At 36.5% G+C, this 16,196-nt stretch overlaps 1 protein-coding gene across 1 annotated transcript in view; it reads right to left on the bottom strand.

The window, feature by feature from the left end:
• Positions 1-76: 76 nt before the first annotated feature.
• Positions 77-16,196, bottom strand: part of cfap299 (cilia and flagella associated protein 299) — a 53,471-nt gene continuing 37,351 nt past the window's right edge. The window contains exons 4-6 of the mRNA XM_060883511.1: positions 7,925-8,067; positions 1,984-2,113; positions 77-435 (exon numbers count right to left, since the gene is read on the bottom strand). Coding sequence (XP_060739494.1) covers positions 337-435; positions 1,984-2,113; positions 7,925-8,067 — 372 coding nt within the window. The 3' untranslated portion in view covers positions 77-336. The remainder of the gene's footprint in view (positions 436-1,983; positions 2,114-7,924; positions 8,068-16,196) is intronic.

Here is a 16,196-nt window from a genome sequence, read left to right as displayed (position 1 = left end):
AAGAAATTTTCTAATTGAAAATTATATCATAGATCAAGACATAAAGTATGTAATACAAGCAAATGACATGCAGTAATGCTGTGCAAAAGATACAATTTATTAAGAAAAACATGAAATGCTTTTCCATAAAACATGAAAATGTTACAGAGAATTTTGTTCCATTATAGAAAGCAATATTAAGTATTAGACAACACTAAATAGAAAACTAAATATAACAAAATAGAATACTCTAAGACCTCCAGACCACTGGAGGGAACATGAAGTAAAGCGGCATCGGCACTACACACAGTAGTAATATATACAATATTAGAATAAATATAGACAATACAGTGTGTTTCAGATTGTACACTTGATATAATGGTCAAAGATGGCAACGTGTAAATAGATGTCAGACTTTCTTGGGTATATTCTTGGGGAGTGTTCACAAGGTGGTGCCTACGGAGTTAAAGAAAATTCTTAATTTTAGAACAATAGTTCTAATTAAACAGCTTGCAAAATTAAAGTAAACTTCACATTCATTTGATAAGATTTTCTGATTTCTATAAACATTAACATTAAATTGAATGACATAAATTCTGCCTGTTCAACAAAAAACAAACCAAACCAAAACAAAACAAAACAAAATAAAGCAAAACAAAAAAACCCTTCAAAGCAACTTGAGAGATGGAGCATTTTGAAATTCAAGTTTTATAGGACCCCTTTATGAAGATGTGTCTGCTCTCTATAAGATACCACTTCAGAGAAGAAAAAAGCTATTTATATATAAAATCACTTAAATGGGTAGCATGATCAGAGACCCACCATACATTGGGTCACTGCAACAATTGAAGCAAAAATGTAAAAAATTATTCATGTGCCATTTTGTCAACAGGAATGCATCTATATGGACAATGAGGTCATGACTAGTAGGGGCCTGGGCTGGGTTCAGGGTGCTTGGGTGGTTTTGGCGTCTGGGTTTCTCAAGCCTTCCCTTCGTTTTTAATAGCCGTCCTGGTCGGGGTGTGCTCGACCACAGGCACAATTTGCCTCTGCCATCTTGGCCTCAATGTGCGTTCAAAGCGGCCCGTCTGCAGCCATGCTTCTTAACTAAAATAGCCAGTCCTCAAAGTGCAGAGATGAAGAAACCAAAGTGGCACATTTTTCCAGGCTGGAATTCACTGCAAATTCTACTGTCTTTTATCAAACCAGACCAGTGCAAAGGCAGTAAGGAAGCACCTATCTATCTATCTATCTAGATCTTTTCCCAGTGCAATTACGTCAGGATTTCATTGTATTCAGTGTCATTGTATTTTTAAATCAAGAAGAGAGCACGAGCTACTGCATTTCATTGGATTGGCCAGAAATCATAGGATACTCCAGTGGCAGTGAATCTTAGTCTGGGTGGTCTCATGATTCACTATGCTATATGAACAAACATCCAGTTAAATAAACAACATTCCCGCGTGTCTAAAGTGGAAACCTTGAAAAAGAGGGGCATTTTATATAGATTATGTACAAGTCTGTAAACCAACACATACTGTAGATAAAATGCCCAGTCTACTTCATATGTGATACAGAACAATAATAGGGACCATAACTAATATCTCATTGTGTTAATAGATAAGGATTTGGTTCATTTTTAGTAACCACTTTTTCCTCTCTGGGTTGCGGATTCATGGCACAGCACCAGGCACACACATATTCATGCCTGGAGGCATTTTATTGTAGCCAATCCAACTACAGGCATATTTTGGGAGGTGGAAGGAACCACAGAAGCAGCATGAAACCCATGCAAAAAACAAACACTAACCTGGGCTCAAGATCAAAACAGGGCCCCTGAAGCTGTGAGGCAACAACACTACCCAGTGCACCACAGTGTCACCCCAGTAAATATTTGTATGTAAGGTATCTATTAATTAACATTAATTCATCCATGAATAGCTTAAATTAAAAAAAAAGATAGTATATATACAAATGATACACATTGAAAAGAATGATTCCTACCTGTGGGTCCACATTAACAATATTTCGGTCCTGCTTGTTCATGAAGAGTACACCAGTTGGTTTGTTAGCGATCACCCGGTAGTTTTCACTGTCACATGATGCTACTTCATTTGTTTTCCAGTTGTAGAAACTTGAAAAAAGATTAAAAGAAATAAATGTATAATTTGCTGTTAAAACAAATAAGCAAACAAAAATAAATGTCCCATAGAACTGAGCTTTTAATATAGCAGGTAACATATAATTCTTTACTATTAATATCACTTCAACTGAGGCTTTGCAGCAACCGAACCCGAGACTTATAATTCTATTGTGTTATTGATTCACACAACTTGCAGAGTGCACACTGAGACTCGGGATTTGCCTGACAGTGTTAGGCATCATTTAATAGTTCTTATCACTAGGTAAAGTACAGATGCTTGGCAGAAGCAGGATTACAAATATCACACTTTAAAATAAATGGTGGGTTGGACAAGTGGATTTCAGCTATTCTTAAGCAATAGTCTGTCGTCCATGAGCAAAGTTGGGACTCCGGGTGGATGAGATTTAGAAAAATAAGGGAGAGGAACACTGAAAGAGCAACCACATATTAAGCAAGTTTTCCTAGACCATGATAACACTATGGCTGAAAGCCAATACATGATGTTTTCTGATATGTTGCTTAAATGTCTAATATGTTGTTAATAACAGATGTAAAAATCTTCACCTTAAAGTGATAATTCACAGGTTTCATGCACTCATAAACTCAAATGATGTCTACATTTGGCTGATCATTTACACTCTGGTGGACTGATTTCAGTAGCAGTCTCTGGACAAGCATAAAGACCCATGATGTATGTGCATGATGATCACAGAAATGTTGAATAAGCAGGAAGGAATAAGCATGGGGACAGTGTAGGCATATTTATTTTAGGATTCTACAGATAGCCGTCTGAAAGAAAGTATAACCTTAAAATGAAAGTTAGTTAGTAACTGGTATTCCAGCATACAGTACAGTACTTGGACCTGTTTTGTTTTCCACACCAAACCTTAATAAATCAACCTGAGAGTTCATCATTCCACTACTCAGATGGCCTCATCCTGCTGATGGCCTCATCCATATGCTACATCCATATAGCTGTAACATTTTGATAATTTATCACCATGGCTTTGACAAACACAATGCAAAGAAAGTGTGAGAAAAAGAGATGGCCTGAAGGCTCACTATACACTCCTCCAAAACGAACCAGAAACTAAGGAGTCGCTGTCAGCACCAAAGCAAATAAAGTGTGCCTCAAATGAAAAGACAGGGAAACAGGAACTAAACAAAATGTAATGGTCTGTATTAAACATCCTCACAGGATCCGTGCCTGCCATCTTGCATCGAGGAAAGACCTTTCTGTCTTCCCTTGTGGTCAGCCTACACGGGGACTGCCTTCACAGTAAACATGGCAGAATTTAACACTAGAGCCTAGGTTCTATGGGGCAAATACAATGACGCATGAAAATCATAAGTCTAACCAATGCTCCATTTGCAGCCTGGATCAAACATTCTAGTGCTGCTTAATGTCCTGGATAGTCTACTTTCATTTCCTAAAGAGAAAGGAAATTCTGTTTCTCCATATGGCTTTAAATGTATACATAATGAAAATGATCTGGCGAGAAGCTTAGAACTGGAGATTCAATGGCACTTCCTCTTTTTAGAATAAGGTTTGACAGCGTTTTTGGTGTCTATTTATACTGAAACGCCATCTAGCAATTAACATTTTTGGGTTCACCACTTTTATGCACTGGTGAACCACTTACTTTTGGGTCGAGGCAACAGGACAGATGTGAGATATTTAAACAGAGAACATGAAAAGATGGGCAAGCTGGTGTTTCAGAGACTTAAAACTTTCTAACTGGACAGTCACATTGTGAGAAATACATAAGCGATACAGCACTTAGGTTTTACTTTTCCCTGAAGGGATGTGCACCATGCTGCCTTGCAAATGTGTGAAAAGTCGGCTTGTTTTGGAAGTGTCTTAAGCATTAAACTTGACTACACTAGAAAGGACAAAAAGAAGTTTGCACATGTTATATTAAATAATGACTCACGTTGCTTACCATTTTGTGTTCAGATGATCTCTATTAGAAAAGGCAGACAAATCCTACTGAATATGAACACTTAACATTTCTAAACGCTTTATAAAGGATGGAATTACACTGTGCAAGTAGGTTGAATACGATGATTACAAACACGATGAGCCTTTCATTTTTGAGCGTGTGTCAACTCACATGATCTCAGGTAGTACATCAGAGTAGGACACCGGTTCATAATATTTAACTCCAAATAAAGAGATTAATACAGAATAAATTCTACTCTCCATCATAGAAAGTAGAGATATTTTAAAACTATCCTACAGAAAAAACTTAATTACATGCTGTGATATTTTACAAATATCTGCCCTTTCAAAATATTATACCCACTGATCTTAAATCTACTTATGTTGAAGGTTAGTAAAATAGGATGGAAGTGCAGATATTTTTAAAGCCACAAAGTACAACAACAGGTGCACTGCAGGAATGAAGTGTGGATGGACACAGAAGGGGTTTGTCCAAGGAGACACCTTGAGAAATTTTTATATGCTTATATACGGACTTTTTGTTCTATTGTTTGGATGTGCTTACAAATGCTGCACATGCACACAAAAACTAATACACAAAGAAAAATTTGTGCATACCAACCACTGTGGTACAATCGGATACACCAACAAAGGCAATGCTTCTAAACATCTGTCAGGATGATCATTGTGGGACAAACACATGCAATGGTGGAGGAAACTAACCGGGAATTGTATACGTTCTGTTTCAGACTTAACTAAAGCAAGAAACATGCAATATTCTTCAAATATATATATATATACGTATATATATATATATATATATACACATATATACGTATATATATATATATATATATATATATATATACATATATACTTATACACACACACACATATATATATATATATATATATATATATATATATATATATATATATATATATATATATATATATATATATTATATTTATATATTTTATAATATTTTTTATTATATATATTTTATTATTATTATTTTTTTTTCAAATAAAGCATGTATTCAGGATTGGAGCATGATAAGCTGTCTTTATAGCCTGTCATGAACATTATATCCGATCATAACCATGACAGATAATCAGGTGGATGTTTCATACACTGGCTCTTTTTCGGTCTCTTTAAAAACACATCTTCCTTGCACATACAATGGTCTGAAAATGTCTTCAGCTGGTGGCCACTTTTTTTAAAAATTTATTTTCAACTCTATTTTTTATGATGTGGGGGACGGAGTCCAACTTGTGGTGTGGAGTTGTGCATCTGTACGGGAAGAACTCATCTGCTCTATGTTACCAGCAACCGCAAACACTGGCTGTTATTTTTCTCGTGGGATGGAGAGAGAGAGAGAGAGAGAGAGAGAGAGAGAGAGAGAGAGAGAGAGAGAGAGAGAGAGAGAGAGAGAGAGAGATGGGGGTAGTCATTGGGTTTTCCAGCCTTGTCTTATACTGCACTTAATTCCTTTGCTTACACTCTTTAGCATTGGTAGTGTTCTCGAGCGTGTGTAAATTCTGAAGTAGTTCAGGTGTAAACATCACAGAATACACACCACATAGAGTATTTTACAGAAGTGAAATCCTATTCCAAGTGCAAAATATTTATCTTTAATTTAGAAGAGCATGTAGTGTAGAGTTCTAAAATCTAAACCATAAAAACTATTAAATAATAACATATTAATTTAAATTAAAAATGTTTTTAGAGAGGTATAGACTAGCAGGTGTCAGAAAGCTTGCATCATTCTCCAAGTCTGCAACTAGCATTCATCTTGTCATTTTCTTTTGTTAGACAGACAGATAGATAGATAGACAGACAGACAGACAGACAGACAGACAGACAGACAGACAGACAGATAGACAGACAGATAGATAGATAGATAGATAGATAGATAGATAGATAGATAGACAGATAGACAGATAGATAGATAGATAGATAGATAGATAGATAGATAGATAGATAGATAGATAGATAAAAATCTTATGTATCTTATGTAAAAAAATCTTATGTAAAGATCTAAAGATGTTTGTTTCCAATATATGCACACAAAACACATGTCCCCTTTCTCTCTCACACATACAAACAATTAACCAATTTTCATTGGATTGCTAAATATCTGAATTTGTTAAGTTTTGCCACTGGCTAGTCACATGTCTAATATGGAATAGTTCAAATGAATCACTGACTGCATTTAAAAATTCCTTGGCAGTGAACAATTGCATCGAACGAAGAACATTACTTTTTAATGCCCAACACATTTTGATGACTCACTTCTGACTTCTGAAAGTGTTTAATATGTTTATTTGAAATATGTGCTGGAAGTCTGTGCTGATGGACACGTATTCTAAAAGTCTGACATAGACAATATATCTTGGAATAGATGTTTTTTGGATCGTGTATTTTAGTTTGAATCATTACGAATATGAAATGAAAGTAGAAGAGGTAGAAGGTAGTGGCTAAATGCAACCACTCAACTATAATGTATGTTACCTTTAATTCTTGAATGTATCAGAAATTATTTTGCAGGGAATTTTTGGACTAAACACTCCAAAAATCTAATAATAATAATAATAATAATAATAATAATAATAATAATAATAATAATAATAATAATAATAATAATAATGCATTTTATTTCATGGCGCCTTTCAGAACACCCAAGGTCACCTTGCAAGCAATATACAGGTCACTGCATAAGACAAAACACATAAACAAACAGCATATACGTATAAAGTGCATTTAAGTCTCAATAAAACATGTTATAAGAAAGCCTGTATAAAAAGATAAGTCTTAAGATGCGTTTTAAAAGTCAGCAAGCACTCGCTATTGCGAACATCGAGGGGAAGAGAATTCCATAGGTGGGGGGAAACATAACTAAAAGATCTGGCACCCATAGTAGTAAGCTGAATCCGAGGTACTGAAGAGATCCAAGAGAAATTGAAGATGAAGATCTGAGTCCACGTGAAGGAGTGTAAACCTGGAGAATTTGAGTAAGGTATTGTGGTGCAAGATTATGAAGTGCCTTATAAGTGAGTAGCAGGATTTTAAACTGAATTCTATATTTTACTGGAAGCCAATGCAATTGCTGGAGAACCGGAGAAATGTGATCAGTATAAGGTGTTCTAGAGAGAACACGAGCTGCAGAATTCTGAACCAGTTGAAGCTTATTCAACGATTTGGAGGGAATACCTGTAAGAAGAGCATTGCAGTAGTCTATACGTAATCTAAGATAAGTAGAATTAAAAACATTATTTAACTAAGGAAAGCATATTGATTAATATGGCGAATCTTTCTGTAAGGAGGTTGATGAAACCTTTATGAAAGGAGTTTCCAGTTCCAGTAATTTGCATAATTGTAAAAACAGTTTTGTGACCGTCTTCAAAGCAGAGGCTTTTTGGTTTCTCTGTAACATGGTGTGATTTCAGTTGTTGAGTTACTGTACAATATAAAATATAACGTTATCTTTAATTTTGGACACGTTATAGCTTGTTATAGCTCGTTTTAAATACTGAAAGAATAACCACCTGACAGATTTGTCCCTTCACTTCCTCAGATATGCACATCCTGTTCTTTGATAAAGTCAGCTCTGAATTTCTAATAGTCTACAAATTGAAATAATACTTCATTCATTGTATAGTCAATAAGATTTTCTTTTTAAAGACACAACCTCTCATCAAAAGTCCATTCCTACAATTCCTGTGTAGTTTCTACAGTAAGTGTTGATCTTTCTTAGGTTATACATTTAAAGGTTTAACCATAAACTCTAAGACACATTACTAATAAACAGTAGCTACTGATGGCTAATTTGATCAAGATACAATACAAGTAGGCTTACCTTAAGTCAGTTGGCCGTGGCAAAAGCCTTATTCTCCCACAGAAATATGGTTCAAAGTCTTCACATTGGAGTCTGTGGGAATAGTCTATATAGCCAGATATTTCCTGTCCACTGGCATTGTGGGCCCTTATGAAAATTATGGACTGCAAACAAAAAAAACACGTTTGAATAATATTGTACAGAATTACACTGCTTGCAACAATCAATACTTAATAAATTATTTTAAAAAGAATAAAGTAGGACTTGGTTCAGAGTTAGTATAAACGTTCTGAAGCAGATGATGGCAAAGGATGAAACAGCAAAAATTTGAGCAGATCTGATATAAAAGATAATCCTTTTAAAATAGAGGGTATCATCCAGACAAAATGCATACAGCAGTTTAAAAACATTCAGTGGTTATTTTGTCTAGATGATAATGATGAAAGAATGACTTCCAATAACATAAGCTGTGAATAGGAGCTTTGTTTTGGCTTGTGTGTTTACCTCTGTATGAGAGGGTTACACTTCTACTGTGAAGGTTCCCCTTCACCTAACAACACTCGTGTCACTGATATCACATTTGTATTTCTGTCTGAACTCTGGCCATCTGTGGATTCCCTTACATGTGTGGGATAAAAGTGAGATAACTGGTACCGCAGACTTAAAAAAAAAGAAACGAGTTCCTCTTTATATACTTTAAACAGATGCTATCAGGTTCACAGCTGCCCAGAGGCCGGGCAATCTACCTTATCTGTGGCTTCTGCACTCCCTTGAAAAGAAATCATCAGACGGGGGATAATAAATACAGTGGGAAGAACAAGGCAAGTGGATCGTCTTTCGATTTCAGAAAAGGGAATCAAAACCCTTCGGCCCACAGCTACCTTCACCCTCATAACTCATGAGTCAAAGTAATAAAACAAAAGCGTGGCTCAAAGCAACTGCCTGGTCCCATCATGTAGTTTTGGAGAACAGGTGTTCTCCCTTCAGAAGGACTTGAAGAGATTTTTAGTATTAACTATAGTAAAACCAAGATTTTCCAAAAAGAAGTCACCAAATCTAAGGCTGTTTGGCCTAAATACAGAATAAGTCTATATCTGGGATCAATTCTGGGGAAAAACATTATCACAAGGTTTTCATTATCACAAGGTTTTCATTTAAACAATTCTAGACATAATGTATACCACTTGAGCTGTATGTTAATTCTTTGTAAAATAAAAAAAAAATACCCATATATTATTAATATTTTTATTCCTATTTTTTCTACTTATTCCTACTTTCCTTCAAACCTTATCAGTGGTTTGGGTTAACTGAACTGAAGCTGCTAGTATAAAGTCTACATAGAAAGAATCCCTTGTTCGTGGGATTGTAGTCACTTACATGTCTAATGCTTTGTATAATAGATTTATCTAAAAGGCTCAGCGAGTTGTGAAGCAGAAATTGGAACCCATGGCTATGGTCAGGTATGAAAGCAACTTTCATATAAGACCAAATGAATCAAGCTCATTCCAAACTGACTTTGTTCAAGTTGTACCTACTATAAATGTATCTATGAAATGAATCCGAGAAAACACTGTCTGTCGAAAAGTGTGAATATTTTATGGACAGCTTACATGGATGACCCATACTGTATTGGGCAGAACATGATGAGTGTTTGACCATAACTGCTCCCTAATAACACAGTAATCAGTATTTTTTTAGTACAAAATCAGTATTTTGTTGTAGAGTTAGTATCAATATTAAATACTTCATGATAAATGACTGATATGTTTTTACAGAACACAGACAGAATGGCGTCCATCCTTCTTTTTTTTTAATATAATGATGTGCATAGAATATGATTACAAATGGACCACTGTACTTAAAATATATCCAGTGACTATGGACTCTGTTGGATAAGGAGGTTCACAGCTCCTTTGGCAAAGCATTGAAAACCCCCACAAACCCACCCCTCAGAAACTCTGAGCGGGGCAACGGAAAATGACCGAATGGCTTTATCGCAGGATTGGACAAGTGCTTTTCGCTAGGGAGGGATTTTCCATGGACTCATTTTATCTCTGAGGTGAGTATCAGGGTGGCACAAGACAGCAGAAGTGTTCTTTCACAGCAACATTCAGGCTTCCTGGTATATCCCCTTCTATCCCACCACCTCACTACAAGAACAATCACGCAGTGTCAAGAAGGCTTGTGCAGGTGTCTGAGGGTGTCAGCTGCTCTATGTTTATTATTGGTGGGCTGTGCTTTAGGAGGAATCCCAGGCCATCACTAACAACTGTGTAAATTTGTTGGGGTAATGAAAACATGGCCTGGATGACAGGAATGTTTGAGGTCCTAGTCCTTTTTTTGGCAGGCTTACTCCTTGTCCCTCTTTAGGTGTTCCTTTTGGAAGGGGGGGCTTATTTGACTTGGAAGTTACTTCACACAGTAGGACTTGTGTAATAGATGCAGCAGTGGAAACCAGATGTGCTGAGGTGTGCTGCTTCTGCTGGGTTCGAACAGAATTCCACTCACTTGGGATGCAACCTGATACCTAACTTTAATGGGAAATTTCAATTTAGATTGGCATAATGATCAACTGAGAACACATAAATGCTTTCTATAAAGTAAAAAAAAAACACAATAACAACAAAAAAACAAATACAACAGTAAATGGATAAATTTAGGTTAGATTTGAGCGTTGGGTTCTATAGAGTCTGCATTATAACAGTACCCCAAATGAACAGGTTTCCTCTATTAAAATTGGCCAATTCTTGTTAAAACACTGCCAAACAAAGCACTGTGAAACAATTAAATTAAAGCTGACAGTGATGTCAGGCAATGTAGGACCAACAATGGACACAAATGCATCACTTAATATCTAAGATCTTAAATGTAATTGCTAGCACAGTGAGGACTATATAATTTTCATTCTGCTTACAGTAAATTTCCTTAGTGTTTTATGCAGCCCATGGGAGTGTTGCAATAGCATGATGTAGTACTTTTTGTGCAATAAATTCTTCTGTTTGCATTTTAACACTTTTGCAAGACTGTAAAACTCCATGTGATAATTAGTCAAAAGCCATGTTTAGTTTTGCAGGTGCTTGCATTTTAAACTTGTGCTATAGCTTTAGCTCTTTAATCTGTCAGTAAATTGTTACCAGTGTCTTCTTGCAGCTCTCTTAATCTGCATCAAATTAATCAAATCTGACAAATGCTTTGTATCTTATTTTAATGGCTTTGACAGTCCTCTGCATGTGTGTGCAAAATGGAGGAAAGTAATCAAAAGATGCTGTTTCCTTTCACTTATAATCATAGGGTGTGTCCCAAGACAGATGTCTTGGCACAAAGTAAAAAATAAACATGCAAAAAAAAAAAAAAAAAAAGACTTAAGCTGTACCAAGAAGCTGCTTGCACGGCTGGGTGGGTAATATGTCTCAATATGTATTTACTTTAATTTAGGTACTTCTTTGCATTGTGTGATCAAAACCACTTAAAAAAAACAATGAAAGAAAGAAAATGAGAGCGAGTACACAAACAAAAGAAAACTTATTATCTACAGAAATCACATTAAAAACAGGTGGTGGAATTATTGTTGGATTTTTCATTTTAGAACTGCAGTTTCAGGGGCTGTGCTGTGCTGTGCTATGTGGTCACCAGTAGCCCAGCATGTGTTCCAAAGATGCAAGAAAAAGAAGAGGAGAGCAGAAAATGTTCTTCTATAAATGGGAGGAGTCAGGGGATTAGAAGTGTTGTTTATCCGTGTGCATCTCTGGGGCTTGGGTGTTTGTGCAGGAAAGCAAACAAAACAAGGCCAGGTGTCTTCTTAACCCTTGTCCAAACGCCAAACGTCTAATAACCAAATGTAAGATGTGAGAGAACAACTGTAGCTGTAGACGAGTTGGTCAATCAGCCTGGCATACAGCTCAGAGCAGACTGTGTTTGGTGCTTGTTTTCCTTTTTCTTTTTTTTTTTTTTGCAAGTCGCCAGCAGAGCTCAAACCACAAAATAAGTGGTTTTGTGAACCCACATATATCAAATTAAAAGGCACTGAAAATCAGAAATGCTCTCTAGTTTTTTGTTTTATTTTTTTAAGGTTTAAGATTTAGACCTTCACAAACCTTTTTTTTTTTTTTGATTGCTTCCATGACAGCTCTGGGTAATGTCTCTTCCTTACAGCTCAATCAGGAAAGCATAAGGACAGCCCTGTAAAAACCTGTATGTGGCTAACAGATCTTAAAACCACAGCACATTGGGAGCAAAGGAAAGAGCAGCTCCACATTCTGCCATATGGAAATAATGGAAAGAAATGAAGTCACTTTAGATCTGCTGCACCATAAAAGATTGTCGCAACATTGTATTCCATCTTAAGTGCACTCACTGCTGGGTTCTCTGTAAATAAAACTAGTTTGAATGCATGCTGGTGATTGCTGACAACAAATGAAAATAGCTACACATCCATTTGATTACTATCCCTGAGCAAGAAGTGGTGAGATTTGTGAGGCCCCATGAGGTGAGTGCACTGTGGGATGGACAAACTAATAAGCCATCTGCTGTTTTCTCAACCCATGACAAGGAGAAGGAAGACAAAAAAGGAGGAGGATGAGAAAATTTTGCCAGACTAGTAAATTTTTTTCATTTACCTGATGCATAGACCTGCCAAATCACAATGAAAACCCCTTAGATTCTAACAAACTTGGGTGATCAGAAACATTATTTAAAGAAAACAATTCACCTTTTAATGCTTACATTAGCCATGAGATTTATAATCAAAACTAACTAACAGAGTAAGCCTGATTATCTGTCTCAGAGACAAATATAGAGAAGAATAGACAGTAAGCGAATTAGCTACAGTTATAGATTAAAGTAGGTTTTCTTACTTATATTAATGTATATTCATCACAAAGTCAAGTTAAAATAATGATAATTAAAAACATTAAAATATTAAAGATGCATGTGCAGACTGATCCGAGGTGCAAAAATGATTAATGCAATACACTGACGCATTCTTCTAAGCAACACAAGTGAGCTAAAAACCTTGTTGGAAAATGTGAGTTAATACTTAGCATTATAAATTATACAAGACTATCATGTTCCAGTGTGCAAGTACAGGCCAAGCAACACCAGTTTACCAGCGAAAATGGGCTGAAACATGTAGAGCTTGTGATGAAAACAAATAACGTATTCGAATAAACTGCCTATCTAAAAAAGTCATGCTAAATCAGAGATGTTCATTTTGAGAGTCAGGTGGAAAAAGCAGGATATATTTTCCCAGCAGAAAACCAAAATAGCTCCTGCTGAGAGGAAAATAAAAATGTCTTGAAATACACATATGAAATCCTTGAAAAACATATATTACTGAATTATATCAAGAATTATAGGGTCAAAACCTTTGGCACCAATGACAAAAACACAAATCAGTCAAGCCTCCATCTCCTACACTAATTCAACCAAACATAGACATGACTTTCTTCTTCCACATACTTTTGGCTTGCAAATTACTTATGGGAAAGAAAATTTGAAGTTTAGCTCAGACATGTGCAGAGTACCTCAGCTCTTGGGAGATAAAATGACTTCCAAATTTGTGAATCTGCTTTGACTTTTCCAAAGAATGACATACAAGGATTGCAGTACCATCTATTTTACCTTTTTTCCAAGTCATAACTTTTTATGCTTCTGAGTCACTGTAGATTTTTACACTACACTAGGAAGACTAATCAAGCAGCAGTTAGGAGAGATGGGATTTCCACACATTCTGTGTCTTTATGTCTTCTGTGTTCGCCAGGCAGGGTGTGCGCAACTGTGTCTCTTCACCACTTGTGTTACAGTTCACAAAAACTTGAAAAGCTCTCCTGGCCACATTGTTTAACTTTACACACCCTGCTCTGACTGGGCATCCCAAGTTTCCGGAATTGAGTTGGGCTTCCTGATGTGAACCTGGACATTTGTGCAAAGTAATGAAGGTTTCTGGGTTAGAGAAGGAAATGACATTGTTATTATTCAAAGTGTTCACTGTCTGCACAGGAGAATAATGCAAAGCAAAACAAAGCTGAGGTTAACCAGGCCTGAATAAAACATGCAGAACTGCTCCACATCAAAACTTGAAAAAACTTCAACTCTTCATCAACACAAGTGTGTAAAGGTGAAGTCCACTGGGAAATCATCAGCACTTTAAACCAGGAATTTAAACCAGATATTCCCTAAATGTGTGTGTTCAATCATAAAAAATAGCTCACTGTAATAGCATTACTAATCATTGATGTAAATTTGATGCAAAACTGCTTCATTCCTTGTATCCTCTTTTAACAGACCAGTGCACACAAATATTAATTCAAAGAATGCTCTCTTTGTTTGTTTGAGTCTTTTTTATTCCCATCTAAGAAATTAACAGAAGGCTGAAAGCCTACACAAACTACATCCTTGCTTCTGCAGGTGCACTTGAGCTGCACCTGAGCACTGGGATTTGTCAAGAGCATTTTATCAAGATGGGAAGAACTGTGAAGGCACATTACGTTTATTCATTATTGCCTGCTTTGATTTTGAGTAGGATGTTTCGGACCATTGAGTTTGCTCGCTGATTTACAGCCAGGAAATCCAACCTACTGTAAGTTTAAGTAAACGACAGTTTCATTTTTGTTAATAAAATAAAGCTAGCAGTTAAAAATGACACTTTAGGATTTCCTTTTTGTTTTTAGTTTGGAACATCTGTTGAGTGATTGCAAAATTTTTTTTTAAATGAAGAGCTGAAATGTTCTTACCGCAGTTAAATCCAGCATTACCGATATCCGGCAACAAGTGAATCACTTGCTACTAAAACATAACATCCTATGGTTACAACCACCCACAACAACCGGCCTGAATGAATGAGGAAGGTTTATGTGAAAATCAACCTTCTCAAATTCCTTGGTCAGACATAAAAGGTCTGCCACATCCAACTTTATTTTGCAGTGTACTCCCTTCCTGTTATTTAAGAGGGATGTTTTAAATTGAGTAAGGGGCAAATAAATGTTGCACATAGGTATTCATTGGGAGTAATAAAAAAAGTCAAAGAATGGGTGCCTCGCTAACTTAAAAAGTGAAGCTTGGGGTTTGCTGCAGCTGGACGGCACATCGGGTGACTCCCTTTGACATTCCTTTCATTATTCTCAACCACATATGCAGAGAGAGAGAGAGAGAGAGAGTGAGAGAGAGAGAGAAAGAATGAGCTGTGCAACTAAGAACAGGTTTTCTACCAATGGTAATAAACAAATGCCGTTTAATTTATTTTAGTCAGACTAAGAGATATTGTAGAAATTTCTGCATCGTCTGCACCATTTCCTATTGCCTTGACATTTTCTTCTTACACTTAAGCTGTCAGAACATATACATGAGCTGTGAAAGCTGTGAAATGATTATCATAGCCAAACCACTAACAAAACAAGGTAAAACAAAATAAAACCTGATATGTTGGATAATTACTATAATACTGAAATATTATGGCTAATGTCTCAAGGTCATTAGAATGGCATGGATTTTCAAATATATTCTTTGCAAGCCTAGGTCCTGATAAAAAAGCAGTCTAATATATCCTAATGCATTGCAATCATGATAATTACACAGTGCCTCTGGCCTGAACAGACCAAGCCTCCTGTAATTAGGAGGGACAGTCCCAAATGTGGTGTGATAACATTCCTGCCCCTGTGAACACTGGAATTTGGGGAGAGTATTCTCTTTTCTTCTGCCCTACTGACTGTTCTATTCTTCGTCCATTTGCTTGGAATTGAGCTAAAGGCTTTAGCTCAGGGACCAGTGGAATTAGCCAGGACTACTCAGGCTGCTGTGTAATTAGCTTTGCTTTTTATCTGTAGCTGAGCTGAGTTTGAACAGGCTCATTGGTTCACACTGAGAGCCAGCACTGCCAGGTGGTCCAGCACATCAGAGAGAGAAAAAAAGAAAGAGAGAGAAAGAGAGAGAGAGAGAGAGAGAGAGAGAGAGAGAGAGCAGATCTTAAGCACCCTTGTATGTTTACACAGCATGGATTCCACAGCCATTTCACCCGTCTTGCGTAACAGTGGTTGGCTCATTGTTCTCAGAGATGCTGACAAGGTGCAGGAAAAAAACACCAAAGTCTATCTCATGAGATCTAATATCTTTGCTAGAGACAATTCATGGCCACTTTGATCAAAAGAAGTGTGATTTGTGAAAATGTCACAAAGGATGTCAAAAGAAGGCCGCACAGGTGCACGTTGCATTCACAATAGGGGGTGAGGTGGTAGAGGTGGTGGTGGAGGGTGTTGTGTTTCTGCTGTATCTCTCTGAGAACACCAGTCAAAAAACAAAA

The sequence above is a fragment of the Tachysurus vachellii genome, chromosome 12 (assembly GCF_030014155.1).
Source record: "Tachysurus vachellii isolate PV-2020 chromosome 12, HZAU_Pvac_v1, whole genome shotgun sequence".
NCBI classification, from domain to species: Eukaryota; Metazoa; Chordata; class Actinopteri; order Siluriformes; family Bagridae; genus Tachysurus; species Tachysurus vachellii.
The sequence above is the reverse complement of the archived record's forward strand: the minus strand, read 5'-3'. Positions and strand labels throughout refer to the sequence as shown.